At 53.2% G+C, this 12,030-nt stretch overlaps 1 protein-coding gene across 1 annotated transcript in view; it reads right to left on the reverse strand.

Moving 5' to 3' along the window:
* The window catches only part of TRIM8 (tripartite motif containing 8), a 28,879-nt gene extending 17,481 nt beyond the window's left edge, over positions 1–11,398 (reverse strand). The window contains exons 1-2 of the mRNA XM_051619185.1: positions 10,972–11,398; positions 9,971–10,634 (exon numbers count right to left, since the gene is read on the reverse strand). Coding sequence (XP_051475145.1) covers positions 9,971–10,540 — 570 coding nt within the window. The 5' untranslated portion in view covers positions 10,541–10,634; positions 10,972–11,398. The remainder of the gene's footprint in view (positions 1–9,970; positions 10,635–10,971) is intronic.
* Positions 11,399–12,030: the final 632 nt, after the last annotated feature.

Raw genomic sequence — 12,030 nt, forward strand, 5'->3', positions numbered from 1 at the left:
GTGCAAGGGGAAGTGCTTTGCTCAACTCTGGTCCTCCTGATTCATGCAAGTCATATTCAAGGCTCAGTTTCCATCTCCAAATAAGGCAGCTTTCACCAGATGCCTTCTCCCTACCTGGCAATTCATCTCCCAACTAAAAAAAATCCAGCTCCCCAGGTCTCTGGCAGATCAGCAATGTCTTATCAAGACTAGCAGTCCAAGATGCCTCCAGTGCCTGCTGCTTCCCCCTTTCAGTTTCATTATCCTCTTTTAAAGAGGATGCGGTGAAGGCACCAAGGTTACAGGATGTGCCAAGAGCTGCACAGGGATGGGGGGGCAGCAACAGTGTGCAGGGTACAACCAGGGAAGACATTTCTAGCTGTGACTACACTGCCATTTTCTACAGCAGAAGGACCAACAACAGCAGCTCCTCATCTTGCTTTGTGAGCTTGCACCCACAAAGAAACCTGGCTGCTAGCTTGGTTCTGTGGTGGCTTCTCCTTACCTGCTGGCTAGCACAGGCACACCTCAGGACCAGCTCATGATTTCTGATTGACCTTCAAAATGTTAATGCCTGCTCCCTCCATCAGGCAGAACAAGAGAAGGACTCCACAGCTACAAAGCAGTTGGTAGGGACAGGATTCACGACACCTGGGACGAACACCCTTTGGAAGGGATAAACTTGGGATTGCAGCCCTATGGGTTCCCATTCCCCTGGTTTCCTCCATCTTCCACTCCAGATGACAGGCATTCCCATCCTCCACCTTTTGGGAAGCACAAGGTTTTCCTCAAAGGTTTTCCAAACCATTCTACGATTGTATGTCTGTGTCTACAGTTAATGGGTGCAGAGTGTGCATGAAGGCCATCTTTTTGGATGCCTCCTGTCTCTCTTTCTATCTCTTCTGCAAAGCTGGAGCTTGTGGTTTGGGAAGGAGGAACATTTCCCAGGTAAGGCTCCAGCAGACAGTTTTAAAGCATAGAGTAAAGTTTAGCTTTTGCTCGTTACCTCAGAATTGTTTATCAGATTGCTGCAAAAGCACTTTGATAAATGGGAGATTAGTACCACGCACGTTCACAGATGACAGCAGTAGCCAGGAGCCAGCCTTGGGGAGGAACCACCTGGGTGGAGTAGCTAGCAAGGTCTGTGTTTGAGAAGGTACCACCACCAGCAAGGAAGTCTGAGTCTCCAGGCTGCCCAGGCTTCCCCAGGCTGCCAAAGAATTCCTGACTCTGTGGCAGGTCCCCTCACTTCCACTGATTAGTACTTTAGGCTAACACTCAGATTCCCATACCTAGATTTTCAGTTGCTGCAGAGATTTAACTGACCTTTTTTCTCTTATAAGTAAAATGCTACAAAATCCTCGGCTGGAGGACAGGCTGTGTTTTTACCTGCTGGGCTCACACCCTCCAGAGATATGCGAAGACCACCTCTTGGCAAACACAACACACAAGGCATTATGTCCAGTCCCCTGCCTGGATGTCCTATCAGGGAGGATGCCAGCAGGCAGAGGCAAATGACCCCAAAGTCTGCTCCCATTCCCTTTGAGAGGGCAGATCCCATTCCCTACAACCAAATCACCTCTGACCCAAACAGGGCTTGCAGGCCTCAGCCACCCAGCCACAACAGTGCAGCTGTGGCAGGAGAGCTGCAGCAATTCCCTCCCGGATCTGGCCACCCCCATCACTAAGGGGCTAGCACAATACCCAAGGGAAGGGGGAGTGTGGACCACCCCGCCTCGTCCCCAAAGGGTCTGCAAAGGGAACAGAGACCTTGCAGCGCATTTATTCCGCTCCATCCATTTGAGAGGCGCGCTTCAAGGGGCTTTCTGCCTTCAGAGGCGGGTGCACCAGGACAGGAGGAGAACAAAGGGAGGCACCGGCACCCCCAGCCCTTTGTCTGAGCGCAGAGGAGTTCACCTGCAGGGAAAACCAGCTCCCACCGCAGGGCTGGCAGCTCCGCACAGATTCGGATGGGGAGAGGGATGCAGTTGTCCTCCCGCCCCCACTAGCAAGAGGATAATGAGCAGAAGGAGGCGATCGCGTTACCCTCTCTCCCCTTGCCACACACACAAACCAGTTAACAGCACACACCAACCCCCCACTCCTCGACTTTCCAGCAACAACTGCAACCAGCAATAAAAACCATTGCCACAAAAATATCAACCCACCCCCCAGCACGATCGATCTGTTTTTGCATGTGGCCAAGCACCAAACCCTGGAGCTCAGCTCCGCAACCAGGATCAACTGGGAGGGAAGAGGATGGGTGACTAGTTTCCAGGGGATGGGGTTTTAAAGCCACACAATAACTGGCTCAAGTGAGCGTTTGGATTAAGCTGTTGTGCAGTGAGAGAAACACTGCCTCCATTAGGATATGGGAATTTTCCTTCCCTTTTTCCAAAGCTCCAGCTCCAGGATGAAGCTTCCAGGTTACCCAGGCAAACAGAAAACAGGGTGATGCTGAGAAAATAAGGGATCCTGCACAGGGAGAGATGGGTGGAGGGAGGAAAGGGCAGATCAGCCCTCCCCAAGCCCCAGATCATACAGTCAGCTGGTTTGACAACATTTACTCATACTTCAGAGAGACACAGCCATCCGGAACATCACTCCCTGCCAACTGCCTCATCTGGAGTCATCCACAGCTCGGCTCTTTCCAGCCCGGTCCACAGAAGGCCCCCCCAGAGCATCTGCAGACCAAGGAATTGAGAAAGGGCAGGTAGGGGGAAGAGGAGAAAGAGAAATTAAATTGATTCTTATTTTTCTTTTTTTTTTTCCAGTTCTGGTACATTGTCCCAGCGAACAGATAACTTCGAGTGCATGTTACACAGAAGGCACTGCTACAGAGTGTCAGGGCACTGCTCTGAGCTGGGAACTTTGGTCATGTCTCTATCACAAGCAAATCTCTAGACAGAAAAATGACAACTGCAATCCCCTGAGGAGAATGGGACAAAGCTGTCCTTATCAGAAAGGATCTGGGACTGGGAACCTCTTCAGCAAGTTCATCTGGGGCACATATGTAAAAACTCTTGCGTGCATCCAGAGCCTCATGCCTCTAAGTAACTGTCCCTCCCTCTCTCTGTATTTGTGACTAAGAATCTCTTCCTCCCATTCCCAAGCACACTGGCTGTAGTTCTCCTGGGTAAAGGAGAAGTGTCTGCCTCTATCTGTCCTTCTTCGATGGAGCAAAGGGAAGGGGAGGACATCCTTCCTTGGTCCTGCAAACTCCACACCTCCCTGCTGGCCCCCAGCACCAGCCCTGTCTTCTCCAGCAGCAAACAGAGGTTCAAAACAGAAAACTGGCGACCACTGCAAGCAAGCTGAGTAGCTCCATCTCCTTTCACCTTTCTCCAACCAAACCAGCATCTCCTTAGCCTATGGACTGCTTATAAATGCAGGAAGTTGACAAAGTCACCAGAAACTAGCCTGGATCCACAGCTGTGTGGGTTTATTTAAAGAAAAAAAGCCAGGCCAGACCAGATTCTGCCCCCAAGCCTGAGTGGCAAAGCAGAATCCAGCTCCAAGTGTTTATTTATAAATCCATACATACGTGTACATTTGAATTCTGACAGAATTAATTCTGGCATCCAGCTAATTCAAAGCATTCCTCCCCCATCACACTACTGTTGCAGGCCAGCCCAGCATAGAAGCTGATTATAAAATGCTGCACTAGCTAGGCATTTCTGCAAAGGCTTGTGCTATTGAGCATTCAGACTTTCCTTGCTTGGCTATTTCATTGTTTCAGTGTCGATCCCTCCTCTCTTGCCCTGTGTTTCCTGGTTACTTTTGTCCCTGCTCTGGAAGCACTGCTGCTCTGAGCCCCATTTCAGTGTCAGATTGAAAAACAAAACAAAACCCAAAACAATTACATTAAAGAGAAAAAAAGAAAAAAATACCACTGTGTACCAAGATTTTCAGTAAACATATAGGTAACGAGCAAAAAATAGGCCAATATGCTGCAGGGCAAGCTGCAGGCAGATCTGGGGATAGAAAACCCTCTGCCTCTCTCCAAAGCACTGCTAAGAAATCCCTGTGTGGTCACACGCTGTCCTCTGGAGCAGAGAGGAGAGAGGTCAGGGCAGCCAGAGCTCTAAGAGCCTCTTTATTCTTGGGCAGTTGCACGAATCTGATCGCTTGTGCCCTTTGTGAGACATGGAAATCTGCCTTCTCCTCCCACCCCCTTCACCAGCCCCCACTTCTGCTCCCCCTGCTCAGACCGGGGCAGAGGCAACTCCTCAGCTCCAGAAGCAAAGGCCAGAGTGGAAAAGAGACTGTGGACCTCCCTCTGGCAGGACCAGGCTTGTCCGAGCACACAGGAGAGCTCAAGTACCTTGCTTTGCTGGAGCAAGGGGAAGAGAAAGGAAGGACAGTCCTGGGACTCACGCATTCCTCAAAGGGCTCATCTGGGCTCCCACATGCAAGGCAAGAAGCTGAGGGATGGAAGAAAGTCGAGGGTGTTGTGCTTCAGCCCAAGCCTTTCCTACTTCTCCCTCTCCATTGCACTCATGGACTGGAGGAGAGCAGCATGCTGCACACCTCCATACCAGCAGCCACACAACTCTTACATAAACATCATGGGTTGGATTTAGACTAAACAAGGGTCTAGGGTAAGTTTATTACACTCGCATCACCAGCCAAAGTTGGGCTTATACCTCCTGATTCAGAGACCTGACCAGGACACCTCCATCTTGGGGGCTCTTTCAAAGCTACCATCCAGGAATGGCTTCAAGGCAGGAAGCTCTCTGGCCAGGGATGGCTGGCATGGGTGGAAAAGGCTCTGCCTAGACACCCCCACCTGCCAAGTGCAGCCAGCCCTGTACACTGCAGGGGTAAGCCTGGGCTACAATTCATCACTGTTCTTACAAAGCAGCTGAAGGTCCTTGGATTAATCTCTTTCCCATTCCCCCTTCCATGTCACTCTTCACCAGCACCTGGCCACACAGTGTTTTCCCCCATGGGAACAGAGAATCCTCCACTGCAGCCCCTGTCCTACTCCTTTACCAAAGCTGTCCCCTCCATGCAAGCCTCCTCCCTCCCACTCAAACCCACCAGGCTGCTTCCCTGCATCCTCTATCCCTGCTGTCACTTCTTGGATGACTACACAGAAGACTTGAGGCTGTGGGTCTAGAGCAAGAAACCACTGGCAACCTGATGGGCTAAGGGCAAGGAAAATGCTCAAGCTTAGCAGGAGAGCAATGGGGAAAAAAGCTCTCAATCCAAACCCCAGAGAGGCAGGAGACGGTCCAAGTTCACCCAAAAGATCTGGGACTGCTAAGACACCCACTGCCTTTGGGCCAGCAAGCCCAGATGGGTTTGCAGCAGGGTAGCTTTGCAGGGCAGCACAGGCTGCCATTGGTTGAACTGAAATCCCCTGCTGCTCCTGACAACACAGCACAGCCTGACAGATCAATGGTGGTGAGCAGCACTGAGCTCGAAAGCAGGGCTAGGTGGGTGCTGGGATTTCTGCAACTGCCCAAGGCCCAAGAAGTCATTACTCATCATGGCAGCTTGACCAACTGACAGCATCCCAAGGCACAACGATCAGTCCCATTTAGGAGCCTGGCACTGGACTCCCAGGGCCCCTGGGCCAAAAACCAGGCATGGGCAAAGCCAGGGGAGGAAGAGACATGGGCTAGGATGACTAGAGAGGAGGAATGGGCTGGTGGTTCAGCTCTGGGGTGCTGGTGGAGGCTCAGACAGAGGATGCAGGGAGAACCTGCACATCTTTTGCTTCACAGGACCTACTGCCGAAGTCATCAGTGGACCAGGTATGTTCAAAGAGGTCCATGCAGAATGCCTGCCAGGCACCACCCACACCAGCTACAGTCACAAGAGCTAAATTAACGCTTGAGCACTTGGGCACTTGCGCTCAACAATGCCTCCAGTGAGCTGCGTGCCGTGGCTCCTCATAAACAAGTCATCTGGAAAATAAGTAAGCCTGTAAAAATCCAGCCTGTCACAAGTTACCAAACCTGTTTCAGAGTAAAACAACCTATGGCAGCTCACACTAGTAGCCTGGCAGCTGATCCCACCCCAGTCTCCCCAGCACCAGGGCTCCCGAGGTCCCAGAAAAGCGTCCCCAGCACAGATGACAGCATGGGGATGAGACATGGGACTAATTTCAAACAGGGAGGTGTCTCTGGAGTCAGAGCTGTCTATCAAAGAAAAGCTGGTGGTATCTTCCCTCTAGAAACCTAGAGCTTTTGAACCACAGAAGCAATCAGCTCAGGCAGGTAAGCGCAAAGGCCATCTCTGCAGTGGGCCTGGTGGCCAACACTGGCAAAGGATAAGAGCTTTTGGTAGAGACTTGGGACTCGTCTCTTCCCATATTTCTACCAAGCACTCACTTCTCTCTCCCATATTTTGGGAAGCCCCTGCACTAGGCTTTTCTGGGAGGCTGCCAAGAAGGCAAGCCCAAACCCACCAAGGAGCAGATGGACTCAGCAGCCGAGTCCCTGTGTGTCCCCCTGGATTTGCCAAATGGGCGCCACTCCTTCATGCCTGCAGAAGGATCCTCTATGTTTCCCCACTGGTCTCAGCACCACAACACGCTTCCTCCCTCTTAAGTGTTCAAAATCACCAAAGATATTCAGAATGCAGAGGGATTTTCTCTGTTTCCCCAAAATGTGCAGTAAGCTAGGTCAGAGGGAAATCTAACTCCACCCCTTGAAACAAAACAGAAGCAGAGCAGAGCCTCTCCCCAGGTCCCTTCCCACTGCTGGTATCTCCAGTAAGAACAGGCAGCTGGGACAACCCCACACAAGCTCTGATGTACCTGGCCTTAATCAACCATGTCCCACAGAAACATGGGGCAAACACAGTAATACCCTGCAAGTGAATCCCTTTCTTTGGCTGCTGCCTTCTGACCTGTGCTCCAACCCAGCATTGTATTTTTCCCCTTTTTGGATTATGAAAAAAACACAGCACATCAACCTCATGCTGGAGCAACTTCCTTTTTCAACCCTGGAAGTAGGTTCCCCTGTGCCAGGGAGATGGTAGGTCCTCCCATGCAGGCAAGAAGCACATGGCTGGGGCAGCAAAGGCAAAGATGGAAGAACAAATGTTTCCTTTTGAGACCTTGACACAAACAAAACGACGAGAAGCAAAAAAAAGAGGGTAGGTTGTTGGCTTCCCCCCCCACTCTTCTCTTTAAGCGCTACAAAAACAGGAAACAAAGGAGAAAACATCTCACAGGGGGGAAGGGGAGGTAAGTGCTTTATACGCCCACGAAAGAAAGATTAACCACATATTTTATTTACTGTTTGTACTACGGTTGCACTGGGGAGCTCAACCAATTCCAAGCCAGGGCCCTGCGGGTTTGTGCAGCACCTAAGGCTGAGCGGTCCCCTTCCCCCAAACCCACAAAGCACGCTCCTCCGCTTCAAGCGAGCCCTCCACAGACACCCTCTTTCCTCCTGCAGACAACCACCTCTGGCCTCCTTCTCCCAGCACAAGCCCTCTTGACCCAACTGCCAGCTGAGAAAGCACTGCTGCTGTCCCCAGGGAGTTTTGAGCCCTTTTCCCCTTCCAAGTGGACTGTAACCAGAGGTAAGATGCCCTCCAATGTGGGCTGGCAGCAGAGCCAGAATAATAAAAACTAAAAAAGGTGGGCTTATGGGGAGGGTGTTTGCAGGCTCATGCTGTCTCTCCTCTGGGCTCTTGAGGCCACCTCTGCCACACTGGGTCGATGTTGCACCTCCCCACACCCTCAAAGTCCCCCACAACAAGGGGAGGGCTCGGAGCCACCAAACTTTGACTCATTTCTCAGTTAACGGCTTCCCGAACACGAGCCACACATGGAACAAACCTCTCATGACGGGGCCTCCCCCAGACCTCCCAAGCCTGGCATTACTCATCCACCCCCCCCCAGCTCCAGCCCTCCTTCCCTGGGATGCTCCAAGAGCGGCTCACTGCTGCGGGGTGAGCAAGCAGCCAGGAATCCCGGGCCCAGATCCCACAGGCAGGCAGCCGTCACCAGCTGAGCTCACGCACCCTAATTCGGGAGCCGATGCAGCCGCCTTGCTCGCCGGCTGGCAAGGGGCAGTTTTCAGCTGCTGGCCAAAGCCACGCAGCAAGGGCTGGCAACTTGCTGGGTTTTTTTCCCCAGGGGCTCTTCCCTACTCCAGCCAGTTCAGGTAGGAAGTGCTTCAATCGCAAGGGGGGTTCTTCAGGAACACTGTTCCCCAGTTTTGGGCTGTCCCCCATTGCCCTGGCCTCTGAGCACCCAACTGAGCCACGCGCCCAGGTGGAAGAGACAAGCTTATCATCACAGAGAAAGGAAATTAAGATAACACAGCAATGGAGGTACCGAGGGATTTGGCCAAGGTCACAAAATCAGTCTGCGGTGCTACAATACAGCCATTTGACACGTTTGGTGTCTGGCTGCGTGTCCTAAAATTTCAAGCCAGTGCCAAAATCCAGCCTAGCCGGTGGCAGCTTCCTGCCAGGTCATGAGCAGCATGCATCCACAAGGAGCAACGAGCATCCAGCCATAACAACGGCAGCAACAACAAAAAAAACCACGCAGCAAGAATTGCAATACATGAGATCAAAGTGTCCTGGAAAAGGACCTGGAAAAATAGTTTTGGTCCCTGGCTAAGGCCCCCAGGAAATGTACACGCGAGCCCTGTCCCAGCCCCACGCAGTCCTCTCGGGGTGGCTTCCCCACCCTGGCAGAGGGAGACCAAAATTACTCCCTATAAATAGAAGCAGAAAAGCGCTTCTCCAAAAGCCTGGCTGGGTCTTTCCCCTCCCAGCGCATGTGGCGGAGCTGCTGGCACCTCCGTGGAGGTCTCTGGTTTTCCCCAAAAAAACCTGGAGAGGAAAATAACCTTCCTGTGAGCTCAGTCTGGCTTCTCTCTGCACAGAGCTGCCACCCCTCCTTCCCAGGCCTGGCCATCCAATTGGAAAGTAATTATACTGCAATTTTTATTTATTACTTCTTCTTTTTTTTTTTTTTTAATTGCTAAATGGTGACTCATTTTGGCAACATTAAAATACACAGGAAATCATCCCCATTTTACAGTAATCACCATTCAATTCATTGTTAAATATTTATTTGGCGGACAAGCGCCAGGCCTCTTTCGAAGGGTCGGAGGGGGAGCAGAGGGGCAGCCTGAGAGGGGGTGAAGGTGGTGGTGGGGTCACAGCAGGGCTGCCGGCAGGGCTGTTAAATGCCTGCCACAGACTTCGGGGTGGGGAGCCAGGAGTGAAAGCTCCCGCCAGATGATCTGGCCACGAGCAAAACACAGATTTGCTTTCCCTCAAACCCAGCGCTACGCCCCATGCTGCTCTGGGGAGGGGGGCCAGCTCTGCACCCCTAATAAAAAAAAAAAAAACAAACACGTTATTTGGCCAAACCCCAAGCACGAATGCCTACCAGTGAGAAGCCACGGGTCTCCCACAGGAAGGTCTCCCAGCAGCGGGGGGAAGGGGATGGAGGGGATGGTGGCGGCCAGCCGCGGCGGGAGGCAGCGGGAAGAGCCGGCAGCTTGACATTCATAGGCCTCACAATGGACGGGGTCCACATCTGTGGCTGCTTTGTCCCCCCAGGGAGCCAAATATCAGGGTGACTCAACCTCGGACGCAGGTGGCTGCTCTGCCTTTCCCGAAATAGCTGCATATCCCAGCAGGAAGATGGACCCTCCCTAACCTTCCCCAGACCCAAACCTCGACCCTTCCCCACGCGGCCCAGACCGGAGTGGCTGCAGGTCCTGTGACTGGACGGCTCTGCAGGCCTCCCGGTGGGGACCCCCTTTCCTGGGGAGCCCCCCCAGCACCTCCTCCCTCCGCCACTGTCACTGCTCGGCTGGAGCGGCCACCTAACATGTCCGCCACAGGGGGACGGGGCGGCGGAGGAACAGCACTGGAGTGGATTTTGTGAAGGCCCTACACAAGCACAGGCCTCTGAGGAACAAACACGGCAGGGGTGAGGGTGGCCAGGGAAAGCAGCCGCCCCCCCCCCCGGGATGGGCATCTCCGCGAAGGTCCAACTCACCCTGATCTCATTGCGGCGAATCTCCACGTCGCAGACCGAGTGTCCCTGGTGGGCCCCGCTGTAGTAGCAGCAGAACTGGCAGACGGCCACCTGCTCGGCCTCGCAGTGGTACAGGCGGTAGGCGTTGTGCTGGGGGCAGCTCCAGGCCCGCACGTCGTCTGCCTCCACCAGGAGATGGCCCCGGGCCGTGGAGGGCTGCTGCAGGTGGGTCTGGACGTGGGACTGGCAGCAGGGCGCCTCGCACCTCAGACAGATCTTCTGGGCCGGCAGCGGCGGGCCCCGGCGGCAGAAGACGCAGTGCAGGACGGTGGGGGGCTTCTCCAGGTTGAGAGAGTTGAACTTCTCCACGATGTTGGTGAGCTTCAGGTTCTTCTCCAGGTTGGGCTTCTGGTTGTAGGCCTGGTTGCACTCCGGGCACCGCACCAAGCCCGACTCCTTGGCCCACGCCTCTCCGATGCAGCCCCGGCAGAAGTTGTGCTTGCAGGGCAGCTGGACCGGCTCCACGAAGACGTGCAGGCAAATGGGGCAGATCAGCTCCTCTTCGAAGCAGTTCTTCCAATTCTCGGCCATCTCTACCGGCAGCCTCTTGGCGACGCGCTCCCCCCCCCACACCCGCTTCAGTCACTCAGTGCGGTCTAGGAGCGGGCGCCGGGGTCTGTCCTCCCTGCAAGGGGAAGGCTGGGGGTGAAGGGCTGCGCTCCCCCCTGCCTCCCGCGCGCGAGAGGAGGAACCGACCGCAGCAGATCTTAAAACCAGGGATAAAATAAGCCACAGAAGCAGCACTCTAGGAATCTCCGGCGAGAAAACGCAACGTCTCTCTCCACACACACACACACACCCCCCCCTCCCGTCTCTTCATTAAAAAAAGCAACACAAACGGTTAAAAAAACCAAACAAACAAACCCCAACGCGATATTGCAGGATTACAGCCCAAAGTCTTAACCACCCCTAAAAGCTGTTTGTTATTTTTTTTTTACCCCAGAAGGTGAATCGAAACTTACCAAAGGTTGAAAAAAATCCATACAAAATCCAGCAGCAGAATCCAAGTTCCATATAAAGCTCCTAAATTTAGCGTTCCAGATCGGATTTTTCTTTTCTTAGGTTTGCAACTGACATTCAATATTTTAAAGGGACTTTTGTCCCCCACCAACCTGACTAACAGCTGAGAGCACAGACTCGCTCAGGGCTTTTTTTTCCTCTCCTGTATTTCTCCTCCCTCTCCCCCTGATGGGAGTTGGGAATCAGAGTCTTTTAAAGGAAACAGATCAAAGGGTTAAGGTCCAAAATGGGAAAAGGAGGAATATGAAAAAAAAAAAAAATAATAGCGATGATGACGATGGTGAAAAAACGAATTCTCTCCACAGCCACCGAGATTTGCTTCCAACCCAGCGGAGCAGCGAAGAAAAAAAGGAAGAGGGGAAAAAAAAAAAAAAAAAAAAAAAAAGACAAGACAGGGGAAAAAAAAAAAAAAAAAAAAAAAAGATTCCTCTCGCCTGCTTAAAGACTGCGAGGTCTTGAATGGGAGAGCTCGGTCATTCAGAGCCACCCCAGCCCGGCGCAGCCTTCCCAGCCTCTTCCAACGCTCCCGGAGAGGGATGGGAGAAAGGACGGGCTTTGCCAAGAGGGATCTAAGCCCCCAAATCAACCTGCTCCGACTTCCCACCAGGACTGGGAGGAAAAAGGCGTCCGGGGAGCGGGGGAGGGTGCGACCTAGCCCGGTCTCATGGCCGGCCGGGGGAAGCAGCCCCCCGACGGACACAATGCGATGGAGCCGGGGGTGCCGGGGCAGAGGGAGGGGTGTCCGAGCCTTCCCCCGGCGCGACGGCCCCGCGAAGGGGCGAGGCGGCGGCGGGCAGCCGGGAGGAGCCGGCCGGAGCGTGCGGTTCCGGGAGAGCCGAGTCAGCCCTCAGCCATTTTGAGCTGCCCTGCTGGAAACCGGAGGCGTATTAAAAATATAATGATTTGGGGGGGGGGGGAAAAAAAAAAAAAAAAAAAGGTATTTAAAAAAAAAAAAATTAAAGTCACCGGAACAAAACGGCTCCCGCTGCCTCCCCCGCCCG

The sequence above is a fragment of the Apus apus genome, chromosome 4 (genome assembly GCF_020740795.1).
Source record: "Apus apus isolate bApuApu2 chromosome 4, bApuApu2.pri.cur, whole genome shotgun sequence".
NCBI classification, from domain to species: Eukaryota; Metazoa; Chordata; class Aves; order Apodiformes; family Apodidae; genus Apus; species Apus apus.